Source organism: Arctopsyche grandis, chromosome 3 (assembly GCF_051622035.1).
Source record: "Arctopsyche grandis isolate Sample6627 chromosome 3, ASM5162203v2, whole genome shotgun sequence".
Taxonomy (NCBI): domain Eukaryota; kingdom Metazoa; phylum Arthropoda; class Insecta; order Trichoptera; family Hydropsychidae; genus Arctopsyche; species Arctopsyche grandis.
The window spans coordinates 29,467,963-29,486,763 of NC_135357.1; the positions used below are offsets into that span (position 1 = coordinate 29,467,963).

General features: G+C 32.1%; 2 protein-coding genes across 2 annotated transcripts in view; both read right to left on the reverse strand.

Annotated features, from left to right (window-relative positions):
* Positions 1-9,462, reverse strand: part of Gmap (Golgi microtubule-associated protein) — a 48,411-nt gene extending 38,949 nt beyond the window's left edge. Inside the window, exon 1 of the mRNA XM_077427596.1 lies at positions 9,120-9,462. Within this exon, the coding sequence (XP_077283722.1) occupies positions 9,120-9,446 (327 nt within the window). The 5' untranslated portion in view covers positions 9,447-9,462. The remainder of the gene's footprint in view (positions 1-9,119) is intronic.
* A 3,005-nt stretch (positions 9,463-12,467) lies between these two features.
* The window catches only part of LOC143909192 (uncharacterized), a 34,769-nt gene continuing 28,435 nt past the window's right edge, over positions 12,468-18,801 (reverse strand). Inside the window, exons 7-9 of the mRNA XM_077427094.1 lie at positions 13,768-13,975; positions 12,949-13,124; positions 12,468-12,875 (exon numbers count right to left, since the gene is read on the reverse strand). Coding sequence (XP_077283220.1) covers positions 12,591-12,875; positions 12,949-13,124; positions 13,768-13,975 — 669 coding nt within the window. The 3' untranslated portion in view covers positions 12,468-12,590. The remainder of the gene's footprint in view (positions 12,876-12,948; positions 13,125-13,767; positions 13,976-18,801) is intronic.

An 18,801-nucleotide genomic window follows, 5' to 3' on the forward strand; every position in this document is an offset into this window, starting at 1 on the left:
TTCCGGTTCTTATCTGCATATTTGCCGAACGATAACGCGGAGCGATAAAGCGACGCGCGGGAAAGCACACCTATTGTAAACTTAACCGGAGACTTAACTTATGGGTGTCGAATTATTATTATTATAACACGCTCTGTGTGGGTGTGTATCTGTGGACTTGAAAATGAACGGGGGTGTGAGATACCCCTGAAGAGCGAACTCCAATAAAACCCCACGGGGATTATTTGTTCATATGTGCAGTACAAATATGGAAAAGTTATATCGGATCGGTATCACTTCTATAAACAATGCGGGGTTATTAAAAGGCAAATAAATACTCCAATAAAACATTTTGGCTAAGTCGAAATACGTCATCATTCAATAAATAATTTTGATAAATTCAATTTAAAAATATCATTAGTCCATACTATTCGATGCATTAACCCTTTGAATGCTGACGTCTTTTCTGTTGAAAGCCCGCCACGCTGAAAATTTCGCCAACATTTCCAACTAGAATTATTTACAAATCCAATAGAAAGCAGGTATAAAAATTGTAGCTAATCCAAACAAACCCTAGATCAATACCGCCGAAGATTTTGAGTATTGTAAAGGTGTGTTTATGTAGACTCTCTAATATATCTTGCAACAATAAACAAAAGAAGTCTATTAATAAATGTATTTTTCCAAAACTAGTTCCATCTTCTTCATTGTTGTTAAAATGTAATGCTCACAATCTAAATGCCAAGCTACAATCTAATATACTCAGCAGTTAGGGATTTAATAATATATAATATTTTATAATACATATACTCAGCAGTTAGGGAGAAATTCTGCTATGGTTATAAATTCAGAAATTCCGGTGTAAACCAGTCTTTATAAACATTGACACGGATTACACGATTCATGTTGAATGCTACCTGCCATCCACGTACAAATGAGAAAATATAACTTCGTGTATACGTGTTTTTTTCTTCAGTGTTCATGCCGCGATCTCCTACATGAGCTTCTGATAATTATTTTATTTTATTTATTTATTTAAAGTTTGGACCGTTGTAGCATTACAGGAATTCCTAATGCGCCACAATGGTCAAAAATATAACAGAAAAGACAAGAAACAAAATAATAAATTAGACATAACAAAAACAAAACATATATATACACAAACAACTAAAAATAATAATAATTATTATTATATATCGTTTATCGTCATGAATGTTTACAAGGTTTTTGTATTTCGTAATATTCTTTCTCGATTATGATTTTCAAGTTATGAATTCCATAAGTCCTCACCAGATAGAGTTTCAAAATTTGTCATCCGGACTGACCGAAACCAATCACGACAAGCAAATAATACACCACCACCACGTCGATCTACTCTATCGCGACGATGCAGCCTCCAGGAAGAATCAAAAAGTTCAGCATCAAAAAATGATGAAGTCAACCATGTTTCCGTTAGTGCTACCATATCATCACAAATATGTAGTAGAAACGGATCAATTAAACGCAGCCAGCTTTGTCCTGAGACCTCGTGCATTTTGGTAATAAATTACCAATTTTCGGTCTCCCAATTTGGCGCGTTACTTTCTTTGAGACAAGAAATGGCAGTTTTGATTGAGCAGTTTATGATTATAAAGTATATAATATATTTTTTGAAATCCCCATATTTGTCCATGCAAAAGACATACATAATGTAACGTGGGATCACTATGGGGATTATCCGCCGCCTAAAGTGCATTCGGGGGGCTAACAATGGAGACCCCAGAATTGGCCTAGCGGGACTACGTGGTCGGTAGAATTCTTAGAACCCTGAGAGCGTGAGACTCACGTAAAACTGTACGTGCCTAGACAATGGAGAAAAAAACGGATCGGGGAAGCTGTAGTGAGCGACTTGCCCTTTATAAGGAGGTACTAAGGCCATTTCTGATTTCTGATTGTTTATGTATTCTGTATTTCATTAACGTACACCCGTCGCATTGGAGCAAATCTGTAATGGCGAGTGTATATTGATTTGTAACAATAAAATAAAATAAAATAAATATCAGATCATTCTGGAACGAGCGCTGGCTACGCGTGAACCTCCTGAATCATTCAATAAATGCTGTGAAGCGACTTTGGGCTTTCATTTGGATCGTCAACCCACCCTTACGCAACAATATTTAGAAAAAAATAGTATTTTACCACGATGCTATTACGAATTTTACCCCCAAGCGACACCTATGGTAATTAAACTTGTGCATACACAAATTTATAGATTATAAATTTGAAATTATATTGAAATTGTAGGTAGGATGGTTGATGAGGAACCCTATCAACAATGAATTCAGATAAATTGGCGAGCTCTGGTAGGAAACGACTACTTTTGCGCCACAAATATTCAAGTCTGACCAGCAGCACTGCAGAAATACTCTAAATAAATTCTCTCCAATTAAAGTCAACCTAGGGCTTGAGCCCGGGAACCTCTCAGTGGTTAGCATTAACGCAACTACAGAGCTAATCAGGTATGTACGGACATACCTTCCGTTTTTATATTAATATATCATATTTATAATATCGCTACTCTGTGTGTTTGTCTGTCTCTCTGTCTGTGTATCTGAGATAATGTTCATTTTGATTCGACATACATATGTACGTCACAGCTAAACCACTGCCAATAAAACGTATACGAATATAATAACAAAAGAAAAAAACTTCTATATATACTGTTTGCTACTAATTTTTCCTCCAGGCAAATAGACGGCGCTAAGTCTCTGAGCATTTACCGCCATCTATTTAAAATGTTTTAATTAATCAATTAATTTTTCTATTGGTGTTTTATATTGTTTACATGTAGGTAAGTAGTTTTTACCTTTTTTTCATATTAAACAATTAAATTAGATATATTTAAAAGGTATTTGAACAAAATTCGAAAGCACGCGGATCGAACACATGACCGAATTATTTCTTTTAATTTTATTTTATTCAATAACTTAATATACCAACACTCATTCGATGATATTTCATCGGGTACAACACTAGTATTATATTATTAGTACTATGTAAATGATTATTGTATTGCACATATAAGATTCTAATACAAAACAATAACTGAGAAAAAGTAAAATAGTATGTAAATTAAAAAATTGCATAATATACAGCAAAACAGCCGTTAAACAGTCGAATCTCATCTCGGAGTGACTTTTAATCTCTCGGCAATAAAATAGTATACGAATATTTTATTTGGCTGTATCGCAACATTCGATCAATACGTGTTATACCTATTTCGGCTAATCTATGTGTGATCGCTTAACGTTTTCGAGTGCAGTGTACACAACGGTCCCGAGTTTCATTATTATAACCGTGGGGGAATATACGAACCGCCATACACGTGGAATCGAACTGATAACACAATAAAATTAGCCGAAATTTCCAGAACAATATATGTAATCCAACGGTCACCGAACGCGAGCATCGAAATAAACGTATAATGAATTCCCGCCGCATGGAAGTTTCCAGCCGTTGCTTTGAATACTTCATCTTCAGAGTCCAATGTCCCAGCGGCTATTGAATATGGATCAGATATGTCGTTTTCACCTTCCAGTGGGTAATAGATGACCTGATGTATAGATGACCTGATGTTTTGTTGTCAGTCACCTTTTGTAACAAGCGGATCATTGTGACCTGAATGCATATGTATATTTGTCAAATCTTGGGGTATTGTTCGACGCATATTTACGATTGTGAATGAAGTGAAAATAGAACATTTCAATCTTGATTTTGACATGTTTGTCAATGATTTCAATACTTAAATATATACAGGCGCGGCACGTGCCTAGAACTGTGGCGCAGCAGCTCCCCCCAGGAAAAATACAAAAAATCACATTTGTATACATTTACAACTTGTGAATATAATTTAATAAGAGTGATTAAATATTTGACATAATCATTATTAATGAGTATGTCAAATATATCTAAATACAAGTTGTAAATGCGATTTTTTTGTAATTTTTCTGGGGGTGCTGCAGCGCTGCAGTTCCTATGCATGAGCCGCGCCTGCATATATATATTACATTCGCCAATGTGTTCGGACAAAATACCGTTTTAGATTGACAGTCATTTGGATGCAAATGTTTTGTTATATTTTAAAAACATTACGAAAACGAATTGCTCATTTGATTTTAGATAAAGCAACTACATCATCATCATCGTCATCTACAGCCATTCACCATGAAGGCCTCTTCAACACACTTCCACTCGTCTCTGTTTTGCGCAAATCTCATCCATATCACCCCACACATTTTTCTAATTTCGTCTATCCATTTTACATGCGGTCTTCTTTTTACCCTTTTGTATTCTCTCGGGTACCATTCTAGTACTTCTTTTGTCCACCTTTCGTCCATTTCTAACCACGTGGCCCACCCATTGCCATTTCAATCTCTTCACTCTATCCACTACCACTGTCATACTTCTCACCCACGTAATCCGTTTCCTGTCCTTTCTCGTAATGCCAAGCATACAACGTTCCATACTTCTTTGAGTGCATTGGACTTTGTATAGCAACTTGGAATTCAATGTCCAAGTTTCACATCAATGCGTCATCATTGGCAAAATACATTGATCGAAGATCTTTTTCTTCAGGCAAAGTGGCATTTTTGATTTAAAAACTGCATTCATTCGTCCAAATGCACTCTATCCTAATTTCATACGTCTCTTTATTTCGTCTTCTTTATTATCAGACATGTCTATTATTTGACCTTAATATAAAAAAAGTATTTACTACTTCTACTAAAGCAACCACACAATAAGATATATTTAGTGAAATATATTCTCTCGAGCAGCCAAAAGAAAATAATGTCATATATGAGAACCAAAATGTGACTTTGATGCAAATTTTTCAATATAAAACCAATCAAAGATTTGTTAGCTTCAAAAACATTATAATTATAATGTGAGAAGAAACATTATTATAACAAAAAAGTATTAAATTTCATATATGAAATCTCAAGTCATAAAACTTTTCATACAATATCTAGCGGAGACATGATTAGTTCTAGAATTATACATAATGATATGTATTGTTATTTCTCCGAATGATAAATCAAGTGACTTAAGAATAATAGATGTCCATTCAAGTATTTAAGAGTAGACAAAAGTTACTTTAGTTAAAAAGTACAATATATTTTGGTCCGGCGGAGATGCATTAATTTGATGATATTTAAATTTGTAATGAAATAGTTTGATTAAATGACTTAATATGAAATATCCAATGAAACAAACTTGAACAGAGAAATATATAAAATTTCAAAAATTACTTTGATGCAAATTTTTCAATATAGAAACAACCGGAGATACAATTGAGATATAGGCTGATGATGATATGTACTTTCTAGCTTAGTAATCAAATTAAAAGCATCTTCATAACAAATATGAACGTTCAAATTGATCACTTGAAATCAGAAAAATATTTTGTTACAGATTTGCAAAGTATACATATGTGATTGATCAAAATTTTCAACTGTAAGAGATATCATCATCATTTACAGACATCCGAAGCCTCCTCAACAGTCTTCGTCTCTTTTTTTGGCAATTCTCATCCATCTCACCTCACAAATTATTCGAATTTCATCAACCCATCTCCTTTGGAGCCTTCCCTACACCCATGTACATTCTTTCGGGCACTGTTTTTGTCTATTCTTCTAGCTAAGTGACCAGTTCATTGCCATTTCAATCTCATAACCCTTTCTATTATATCAACTGCCTGTCATACTTCTCACTCACATATTCTGTTTAATGGGTTTTTGAGCTCTTTTTCCTATTATGCTGTACATTAACATTAGAATAATATAATACTATGATTACTAACCAAATTAAATTAAATTGTGAAATAAAAAATGATCAGTAGATCAGTAGCTATTAAAATAGATACATATGTATTGTGAACATAATTTCGTAATAATAAAAAGCATTTAAAAATCAAAATTACATATTCTGTTTTTTTTTATCTCTCCTTGTTATGCCGAACTTCTTTGGGTGCCGCCTTAGACTTAAAGAATACTTGACATATTATATATACTAGGACTGTGGAGTAGCTTCAAAGTTTACTGACTCCGACTATGAATTTATCTTATGATTCCAACTCCGACTTCGAACTCCAACTCAAGCTTGAACGATTTTAGTATTATCGACTAGCCAACGTATTAAATTGTTAGTAGTAAAAATAAAAGCAATTTTCAAGATATAAAAAATTAAAGGAATTAAAAAAATCACTAAAAACTGACATTTAACCCAATTTATTGAATTATAGGTAATAAAATAGGTATAAATAAGAAGTAAGTATATTCATGGTGTATTTGTATGAATTTCAAAGAGAAAAATGACAATTTAATCAAAAAATTGGATTAGACGGAGGAAACAGTTTTGGCCACGACACATCAAAATACTTGCAATTCAACAATTTTATTTATAATGTTATAAAAATTCATTCATGATTTTTATAAAGAAACTAGTGCTGTGCCCGATGAAATATCATTGGGCACATTAAGTTATTAAATAAAAAAAAAATTAAAAGAAATGCGTCGGTCCTTTGTTCGATTTTTCAAATACGTTTTTAAATATATTTAATTTAATATTTATATTTAATTGTTTAATATGAAAAAAAATGATAAAAACTACCTATGTACCTACCTACATGTCAACGATATAAAACACCAATAGAAAAATTAATTAATTAAACAAATTTTCAATAGATGGCGCTAAATGCTCAGAGACTTATTGTCCTAAAGGAAACATTGGTAGCAAACAGTATATATATAAGTTTTTTTCGCTCTGTTATTATGTTCGTATTATATTCGTAATATTTGTTGGCAGTGTTTTTACATACATATGTCGAATCGAAACGACTATTATATAGTACAGCGAGCGTTATCTCAGACAGACAGACACACAGAATAGCGAAATTATATTTATTTTATTTTTTACATACATATATACAAATATACCAGGGAGGCTTAACAGGTAAACCCCAAATGCGCCTTCCTGATCCACATAATTATTACATAGATACATGTAAATCTAAACAATATCTGACATCTATGGTCAGATATTACAAAGATCGTATTAATACGATAAATAACTTTCATGTAACAATACGAATTTTATATTCGATAAACAACCACAGAGACATCTATGGTGAGCAATATGGCGAAACCTAAGATATAACAATAACTAAAGGTTCGCAACAGAAAATTGGGAAGGAAACGCCAATTTTACAGGAATCGTTTCAATGAAAACCAGAAAAATTGGCAAATTCCGATAAGAAACGATCGACCTTGACAAACCAAGGTCTGGCCAATAGCGAGACTTAGCGGGAATCGAACTCGTAACATCAAATACGAGATAATTCAACATTCACCACTAGACCACGCTACTGGTTAATATATGATACTGGTTATACATATATATGATTATTATTATATTTAAATTTAATAATGAATTTACTTCAATAAAATTGGAGACTTTAGTTGACGCATACCATAATACTATTAACTAAAGAAAATAATTAGAGTTGGTTGAGATTTTACGACTCTGACTCCGATTCCGCTTCTAATGCTCCGACTCTGACTTTACAGCCCTGGTATATATATATATATATTTGCCCTTCGCAAATATGAATGTCCTTCACGGATATATTAGATTATTTTAAAAATATAATATAAACACATTTCAAAATATAAATTCTCACGCTTACTACCGATAATACCCTTGGCCACTCCTACGTAATTGCTATCATTGTTTATGTACATACGTTGCATACACTAAACATTATAAAATTTCAAATCACACAGCTGCATTCGAAATAACTAGGTCGACCCTTGCATAATGCGAGCAAAAATAAATACAAAAATAAAAAAAAGGGATCAACTTCCGCAAAAACGCCGATCTCCGCATTCGAAATGGAACAGGATTTATGTGCATAATTTGCGAAACGATGAATAGAGTCAATTATATGCGCTCGCGGACGTTCAAGATGCACATTTGAATTTGTGCACTCGGGCGGATGCATCGAATGCGATTTAATCAATCGAATAAGCGCCGAGCTCGATCAATCCTCAACGGCGATCTCTGTAAGCGAGAATCTTGAGTGAAACATGTTCGAACGAAATTCTAATTTTAGAAAATCATTGGTGGATTGAAATGCAAAGATGCAATAAACTGACAACAGGTATGTAAATGTTGTACACTGATGCAATATCTTTACACGGATCATATAATAAAATGTTTTTATAAAAAAAGATTAACACTTGTGTTGCAACGCAACAAATGTTTTGAATACATTTAGAATTTAATCATACATACATATATGTATGTATACGAAATCATGGTGATAAAAAATATGCATGCAAATTTACATTGCACAAATCATTCGTGTTAAAAAAACCTACTACAAATTTGATCTATGTTTTAATATATATATATAATCGCTTCAACTATGTGAACAAATTTATAAATTAATTGATATCTTAAATCCGTATTTATGTTATCAATTAGCGTTTGTTTACATTATAAATGGTAAAAATATACTGCTTAAGATTGCCTCTATCTACAAATAACACAAAATAGTAATTCAATCATGTAAATATGTACATACATATATACATTTTAAAATGAATAAATCTATAAATAGTATTAATATATGTATCTGTATCGTAAACTAAAGTAATTTAAAATTCCATAGAACTATGAAATATATCGTTGCTATGACGATTCATTCCATTCAAATGTATATGAAAAAACATTATGTATGAATTGCAATTTAATATATGTAATAAATATATTATTAAAAAATATAGAGCTACTACAGACAGAAAATGAATTATAGTAAAATTAGAAATTGTACATAAACTTCTCAATGTTAGTGTGCACATCAATTACAGTGCATAGTTTAAAGTCAATACTATTAATTCATACATATTACTTTTGTATATCTATAAATCAGTCATTCAATTAGGTTTCTGAAAGGTTTACAGCAAGTTTATGTATATAAAAAGTAAAATATATCCATGTAATAAAGTCGATTTTATTAGTTGTGTACATAACCTCTATCGATTTGACAGTTGGGTGTGTGATGTGATTTTGTGAATGACAGTGCTGTCATGTGGTCTCACCTCGTTCTGTTGGGCGTCGCACAGCTCCTGGAGCTGCGTCAGCCGATTGAGGGTATCGTTTTGATCGTCAGAGTCGGTGCTCTGCCCCGATGGGGGCGCGGTCGAATCGTCCGCCAGTACTTCGCTGGCGAGACTTGTCAGCTGACCCTTCAGCGACGAGAGACTTTGGTTGAAGTTGAGCCACGAAGACATGTCTGGTGATGGTGGCTGAGTGATATCACCTGGTGCTGAAGCTGAAACGGCATCAGCTGAGCGGCAAAAGTTGACAGTGGCTGACAGCGGATGCCCTGTTGGCAAACAGTTACGATCTGTCAGCTGCTGAGCCATAGACTCACACTCTCCAATGTGTGTCATAGACAGCACCCATGCGCCTGTCAAATGTCATTTGTAATGTGCAAATAACTTTATTAGCTTTTTACAGCTTTATAAAATTATTAAAACATTTTTATACGCAATATATACTATTTTAGATAATTTTTGAGTAATTATTTTTTGCAAAATTTTTGTTTAATTTCAAACCCTTTATTTAATAATCAAAATTATCAAGAATTGTTGGCCACTGTGTAGTTATTGGTTGTTTAAGCTAAAAAATACTTAAATAATATGTATATATGCTCTCAGTGAACAGGAGCACTATCACAGATAAATGAGATTCTCAGTAATGTTTATATTTTCGGCATTAAAATCCTAGTGAACAATAATTGTAGCGTTTCCCCTTAATGCAATAATTAAATAATAAAACAAAGAAATACGAATCCAACAATAAATGGAAGATAATATTTATTTTGTCAATGGATAGATAAAATAATAAAAAAAATAGAACCAAATTTTACAAAAATATAGGAAGAGGAGTAGGAAAGATAGTTAATAGCTAATTTAAATAAGTTTCAAAACGATCGGAAGACTGTAGAAATTGATTATGAATCGTTAGCGAAGTGAAATATAGAAAAACCTTGTAATAAAAATGTATAAATTTATTCCTACATTTAATAAAATCTGAAAAATGTATATATGCTTAAATCTTGATCAATAATGGGAGACAAATTGTAGTAATAAGCCAATCTATAGTCCATTTTAAAAAATAAGCCCAAGTTGAAAAATTCATGATATGTAGTATCATTATGAACACATTAGTTTTTCATCACATATTTATAATTTTGAACTTGAAAATATTTACAAATTGCTTGATTACAGATTGTTCTCTCCTTTATATTATGGTAAATTTTTTTTAAATAATAATACATATATGTACATATGTAAAATTGAATTTGGAACTAGGATGGGGTATGATTTTATTTCTAAATCAATAACATTGTTGTAAAATCACTGCATTGTATAATTTTCTCATATTTATTTTACAGTAACAACATAGTATAATTATAACAATATTGGTGGTTACATATACGGTGAATACGTTTATTTTATATATTGAAATGAAATGGTCATGGTGTATTTGGAATAATTCTTATCAATTCGATGCTGAAAAACAAAATAAAATTGATCAATTTTTATGAAATGGTCATTTGTAAAAAAAAAAAAATATGGAAACGCCTGAACACCACTATAATATTTATTATATCTTTATTATATCCATAAAAAATTAAATTTTACAATTTAAAAATACACTTTATAATACACATCGCTAAAAATATGTTCGATAGTCTTTCTCACACTTTCATATTAACGAAATTAAAAAAAGAACAGCTTGTCTTCTTATGGACTTGCCCGTCCATAATCAACATGAAATATTTTTTTAGTATCATAAATGCACACTGATTTTGGTTATAATTTTATTTAAAACCATTTGATTTACGTATTTGTTAAAAGAATTATATAAAACAAAGGCAAAGATAGGGTATATAAATTCAAGATATGCCCCCATATAATAAAAGTAAACAGAAATAAAATAATTTTGTCATTTATGTATGTATATTGCCGATCAACTAACAATTTGACGTACAATTAATACAATATTCAACACTTTTGACGGACGGTCATTTTTAAATATTTTTTTTTATATAATATTCAATCATCATTTTTAAAACACAACGAGTATGTCTAACATCTTATTATGACTATGTATTCGTAAACTTTATAGTCAAAAGAAAACTCTTAGTGATTTCACAACTGATGGAATCATCGAACGCAAATGGGAAAATGCTTAGTTTTTAAGTTTTTATAAATAAATTTATAGGAAGTAGAATATCAATGTTTACCATTAATTATTAAAATTAAGCTTTTACAATGAACGGGAGTTATTTAAATAATACACGAGATAAATGCCTAAGGATTACACGTTTTCTTTACAACACATAATTTATAATTAAAAACATCATAGATTAAATAGCAAATATACCAATAATAATATAGACACACTAGATAAGGATAGATAAGGTTAGGTTATATTTTGACATCTTTATATAGTATGTATAATATATATAATATTTATTTTTAATACATTTATGTATTATCACACACATCTAATGGATTTCAATAAGATTTTTAAAAAGCTTTTCGTTGACTACACTGGACATTATTTTCAACCCAAGTTTTATTTATAGGTTCTTTAACAATTAAACTTGAATTTATACAAAAAAAAAATTATTGCTCTCTTGATCTTTTTCCTCTCTATCAATGTTTTAGTTTTAAATAGTTCTATATGTGATAGAAACTATTAATAGTAATTACAAGTATGTATGATTAACCAGTAAGGTAAGAATAGGTTAGTGTGTCAGCGGTGCCTTTTCATTCAATTCGATTCAAATTTAAATTTTTCTTTTGATGGGTCAAACATATTTGGAAATTGTGTAGGTATACAAGCAACCAATAAAATAATTAATCGGATGAAGAAATTTTGTATGGCACAATGGATTTTTGTTGTAAAGTACCTATTAAGAATATATTAGTTTCGCATGAAGTTGACATAATGGATAGTGAAGTATGTAGAATTGAATAACTAATCGTGATAAAGATTTAAGTGATAAATTGGTGTTAGTTTCCTCGAATACACAAATACATACATGTTTTTTCTATATATATTAAGTATTAACATTTAGTCTGTCAACTCAAATACAATAGATCTGAATGATTTTCATATACATTTCAGTAAATATCAAATTTAACGAGCTTTTGTCGTCAAAAGTACATACATATGTTGAATGTATTTTGTAAAAAACATTACAAAACATCAACGTTGTGGTTTGTTAGTATTGAATTACAAATTATTTATGTAGATAAAATTATTTCACAACGTCAATAAAACACCAATAGACATTAAAACATTGAGAATACTTTTATTTATAATAATGGCATTCTTCAAAATTATACATGTCGAAGATTTTTTTTTTTGTAAATGTTGAGCTCCACCTCTCTTATTAAGAATCGTATCATTCTTGTTACAAATGGTAACATTTTTCGACTTTAATAAACTGTATGTATATTCAAACATTGTATATATATATCACTAATCTATCATTCACACTGGCTAGTGAATATTTTGATAATTGTCACAATCAACACACAATAATATATTTGCATAAAGTCTGTTCTGGATTTCATCGCCGCACTTATACCGAGCCAATCGTTGAAAATACTCTCAGTTTTGGAAACCTTCCTTGTAGCGGTGACGGCCAATTGAAATACAGCTTCTTTGGATCCTTGTGGATTCCTGACCAAGAGGGAAAACTCTCCGTTGTGCTGCAGACCAGCCGGCTCTATCGTCAACTGAGCAATACTGCATCCCGGTGATGATGCATTCTGAAACCGAAACACAATTAATACAATAACAATTCACAAATTGATGAATGTAATGATTAGTAATGCTATGTACCGTTGCATTGTGTGCCACAATTTGACCGGAGTGTTCACCGAGACGGATCAGTCTCTCCGATGATATCCAAACGACTCTCGTTGGTGCAGGATTGGCACAGAACTCGGCAGAAAATGTGGCACTCTGACCTTCTGATACAAGAACTGTTCTGTTTGTTGGAAATACTGTAGGACCACCTATAGAACACAAACAAAAGTTTCATGTTATAATATGAACAATTTTCATACATGATTTATGTTGTTCTGATTTATGTTGCATGTTCTACACATATTTTTATATTAGATTCAAATACTTTTATAGTGAATATGTCATTTGTGATTGATCTGTGTGCATACACAATATATATCTCTCCGTCGAATGTATTTTCCATAAGAATATGAATATGGTGATTTGAATATGTACCCACATAAAACACACATTCTTGTTGATGTATGCATTAAGGTACGAAGTATGATAAAATAAAATATAATGAAAATTGTCGGCTAAAAATAAATGGATCTAAAGATTGTGTACATAAATGTTTTATAAAACTCAAAGGTATATAAAGTTTGAGGTTCTATTTTGCATTATAAATGAACACATTTGTGAAACAGTACATTGTACATTACACGTCGATGTTGAAATGCATAATCTATAGTACGATAAATAATGCTTAGATCGAACCAGAATAGAAAATCAACGGTCATGTTCGCGTTCATTATTCATTCAATAGCACTTTTCCAATTGACGTGCCGTTCTGTGATTTTTATTTCGGACACGCAAATAGAAAATCAATACTTAACGAAACCTTTCAGAGTGCGAGACTGTAAATTTATCAACTTGTGACAGTTTCAGCAGAAGGCTCGTAGCTGTAGCTGTTTTGTACGAAGTAACAAAATCGTTGTAATTCAAAATTATTCGTGCAATTAATGTAAACTTTAAAAATGATTAAGTAAGATAAAAGGTAAGGCGCCTTGAAAGCCAAATTAAATTCACATAAATTCAGCTTAACCGTATCTTGAAATTCATTCCCTCGAGCATTGTCTATCTTGATTAAGATATGTCTTTCACATTTATACAAATAAAATCCAAAAGAAATACTTTACTTACATTTCTTATGTATATTTCCTACATGAAGAAATTATCTTACTATCTTTCACGGATATATATACATATTAGAATCAAATTAAGGAACATTTGAAATTCTACTTTAGTATGACAGCTTGAATTGAAGCCCGTAGAGCATTGAAATCCAGATCGTATTTCAAACTAATATTATCTAAATATTGATAATAATTTGCTAACTGTCAACTGTCCACTGCTGGATGAAGGTATATCTAATACGCTTCACTTAGCAACACACACATTTTCCTTAATTCATCTACATACTTATCTCACTTGCGAGTTTCCATATATCCTTTTACACTATTTCGGGTACCTTTCAAACACTGCTTTTATCCACTTTTCATATATTCTTCTAACTACAGCACCGACCGATTTCTATTTTGATATTTTTATTTACTCAACCATGTAAGCTACGAGAGCTGCAAACACACAGAGAGCTATTCGGCACGTATAGGAGACGGTCGATCTGTATTTTTTAATAACCACAAGATCTCGCCAGCAGTTTATTTGGCCGGGACTTGAACCCACAACCTTTCTACTGGTATGCAATAGCTTTACCAGTGCACTATGCTCTGGCTGTATGTACAGATCTGTTACTAAGAGTTGGCGCGCTCTCGCGCGAAAGAGACAGGGCGTCTTTTTATTACATATTACATACCTCCTTTACGTTTCACTTACGATTACAATTCAGGAAAAAGTTTGCCTCTTATCCGATCGTTTTCATATTTTGCCATATTCCTCATTTTGGTCATCAATATAAGTAAATGGATCCTCCACCATTACGATGGTGCAAAAATATCGTGTAAGACGCGTTTGAAATTTGAATTTCTGAAAAGTGACTGACGTCTATCCAGTTCTTAGTTTTAAACATATATGGCAGTAGTAAAATAAAATTATTGGTATTTTTATTCAAAGAAATAATTTTATATACAAATTATAGAAGAGGTATGTAATATTTGGGTGCAAGCGAGATGGCATGTAGTCCGACCGCTGTACTCTGTGAGGTGGATTACATGCCATCTCGCTTGCACCCAAATATTACGCGCTACAACCATATACACAACGAAAGCATTTAAATTGCAACTACCGCTTGAGTTAGTACGTTTAGATAAAAAAAAAAATATTGAGATAGAAAACCAATCCTCATAAACGTGGTGAAATAAAAAATTTGCCAAGTAAATGAAAAATAGCACGGAAAAAAAATCCGTAAAAAAAAATATATTTTTGACTTTTAAAATTCGCTAGACAATTAATTAGAAGTATTTTAAAGCAATAAAATATAACAATTAATAGGAAAAATATCTGACTATTGATTCTAATACTCACTTTGAGCGTAACAATCCTAAATTTTCAGTTAAAGACCGCAAAAGCCAAAAAACTGTAAAAATCGCGGATTTTTTTAAACGCTCATATCTCGTAAACGATCACCCACCAACAAAAATCAATATCATATTCGAATTCAGTGGGCTAAACTTAGTAAAGATTGGCTAGTCTCCGCTCTGGTAACTCAAAAACGTGATTTTTTGTTAATGTTGAATGCAATGTGACAGCATGCTATACACCTATTCACCGACATAACACAAGCACATTTGTTCGCGCCAACGCTCAGTAACAGACGTGTATACATAGATAGGTATCATGCGTTTGAAATATATATCTTTTTAGTTGGCATTTAAGCAATACTCCTCTTCCACTTCTTCCCATCATTCAAAACATACATATTTAATAAAAAATATATTCAGCCACGATCCCAGTATATATACATATATTATTTCATATTATGATGAACATCTGTGACCCTGTTGTAAGAGCACTCAGTACACTCTCATGCATTATCTATTATACGTATCTTATACTGTATACTTTTATTATACTTTATCTATTTCATTTGGTAAATGGATTAAGCGAAAAAAAGAGCACTGTCGGGAAAATCCGACCTTATTGAACGAGCATTTTTCATATCTCGAAAGGATAAAACCGCAACGGAAATTATAAATAACGAGTTGACGTCCGTTGCGTTGCTCGGCTAAACGCGAGTTAGTATTCAACGCACGCCAGAGCCTTCAGATAACGTAAAAATTTCGGGTTCCCGTTACCCGGTATATACGGCCCAGTATAGTGTCGCAAGTGTCCCGAAGTGTCGCATAGTTACCCTAATAAATTACGCTTTTCGATCTAGATTAAAATGCAAAACGGCAAATAATTAAAATGAAAACGTCGCGTAGGGGATTATCGCGGCCGTACTGCGCAGCCACCGCTCAGATTATAATATTATGCTCGTGCGAAAGTACTCAGATCCAATTTTCAGATATAACATTCATATACCACATACCCTATGTATGTATGTATGTATGCATTGCAAATGGACAATGTACGAATAATGCTGCCGAGAAGTGGATTATATTGGATTTTGCATGCATTTATAGTCTACGTAGAGCTTTGAGCTTTCCCATCCCCTATATATGTATTCATTTTTGATTACAAGAACTTTTCTCAAATAAAAATGTACCTACATATGTGTATGTCTCAAGGACGCAGTTAAATGTTTGCTTTCTCCTTTGAGACATGGTAAACAGAGCTGTAACGAATATTGAAATTGTTCTATTCAATATGTACCGAACCGTATTATCCACTCGAGCAATACTGGATTATTTATTTTAATTTTATTTTTATTACATACACATGTATATTATATATGACATGACTGGAATTACCCCAAGGTGAAACAGATAGCTAGATTATTTTATTACAATTTTTCAAACGTAACAGTACATAGAATACAATATGGATACTTTTATGAGTATTTTTATCATGCCTTTTGAATCTTGGATAAGTCAATATGGAATTCGTTCAAAAGCTTATTCCACTTTCAAAAAAATTATAAAAATGTTTTGATTTGTTAATTGAGCTGTTTTACTAACAGCATCTTAAAATTTATTTAATACAGAGCGAATCAGGTAAAGCGAAGTTATAATTAAATGCACTACCATATTCAGAAGGTGTTCACTACCTACATAAATAGGTCACCTTATCTATGCTATCTACTCTAAGCGATGGAGTTTATAAGTGGCTTCGTTTGGATATTGTAATTTTTATGATTCATCGTGTGTACCTACATACATATATAAATATTTACAGAACTGGGTCGATTCTACTGTTGATCTTGGGGTTGCATTTCAGAGTGACCTAAAGTTCTCTGATCATAGCCAGCAGCGTGGCTCGGTCGTTAAGCTTCTGCTTAACACTGAGAGGCGCCGAGTTCGATCCCTTGAGCTGACCTCGATTGAAAAGAATTTTTCTGAGTATATCTGTAATGCTGCTGGTCAGACCAGGATTTGTGACTCCTGGTTGATCGTTTCCTATCAGAGTTTGCCAATTTTCTCTGATTTCATTGTTGAAACGATTCCCGATTAAAAATTGGCTAAAAATCCTTCCTACCCACTATGTCACCACTATTTGAGTATGATTAATGTAAATATTACAATAAAAATGTATGTACAATTCATAGATGTCTCGTTAATTGTCGAGTTTAAGTCAGTGTCTCGTAATTTAGCGACTTATGTATATAATAAAAAATGCTGTATTGTTTGTAATTTGGCCAGGAAGGCGCATTGGGGTTTACCTGTAATGCCTTCCTGGTATGAAATAAAATAAAAATAAAAAAAAAATAAAAATAAATATTGACTCTGTGTGTTGCTCTGCCTCAAGAATGCTTGGGTTTGTTTTTCGTAATTCTTGACACTTCCATAATCCCACTATTCTGAGGCTGCTGTACAATGCTCTAGTTAGGAGTATCTTGGAATACGCCTCTATGATCTGAAGTCCTTCAACCAAATCTCTATCTATCAAACTCTAACTTATCCAAAGACGCTTTCTTTGGCTGCTTTATAAGGAGCAATATGGGATATAACAATATTTATTTCCTTCACAATTCGTTCATGGGTATGGTCGGCTACACTTCTTTTGAATACAGGCGGAGTGTTGCCCTCATCAAGTTCTTGTTTTCCATATTTAGAGGTTTTATCTCCTGTCCGTCTATCCTGGCTGAGTTTGATATGGACCCGCCATCGTCTCCTTTTTATTACATACCTCCTTTTAGCTTCACTTACGATTACAATTCAGGAAAAAAATTGCCTCTGATCCGATTGTTTTCATATTTTGCCATATTGCTCATTTTGGTCATCAATATATGTAAGTAAATGGATCTTCCGCCATTACGATAGAGATAAAATGTCGTTTAAGATGCGTTTGAAGTTTGTAAATTTTAAATCTGGGTGACGTCTATGTAGACTTTAGTTTTATACATAGATGGCGGTAGTAAAATAAAATTAATATTATATACAAAACTAAAAAAGAGGGTTTGTTTTTAAAAAACTCTTTTTTTACACTCATCTGGCTAGAACTGTGGCATATAGCAATTCTCCCATTCCTCGTGGCTTCCGTTTCTTAAATTCACTGGATGGTGCCATTGACATTTGTCACATCTCTCGTCATTTTCTGCACCACTTCCTAGGTTATGGAGGTCGTGACCAATTATAACTGTTGAGTTAGTTTGATCAGTTAAGAATTTTTATGTCATGTTTATTTATTTTTCTTTTCTTCTATTCATGTATTTTTGCTTGTATTTCATGTACTTTTTTCCTTTCTTAATCTTTTAAGCACAATCATCGCTTTGGAGCAATCTGTTAGACGAGTGTGCTTGATTAATTGATGTATAATAAAATAAAAATAAAATATATAATTTTTTCA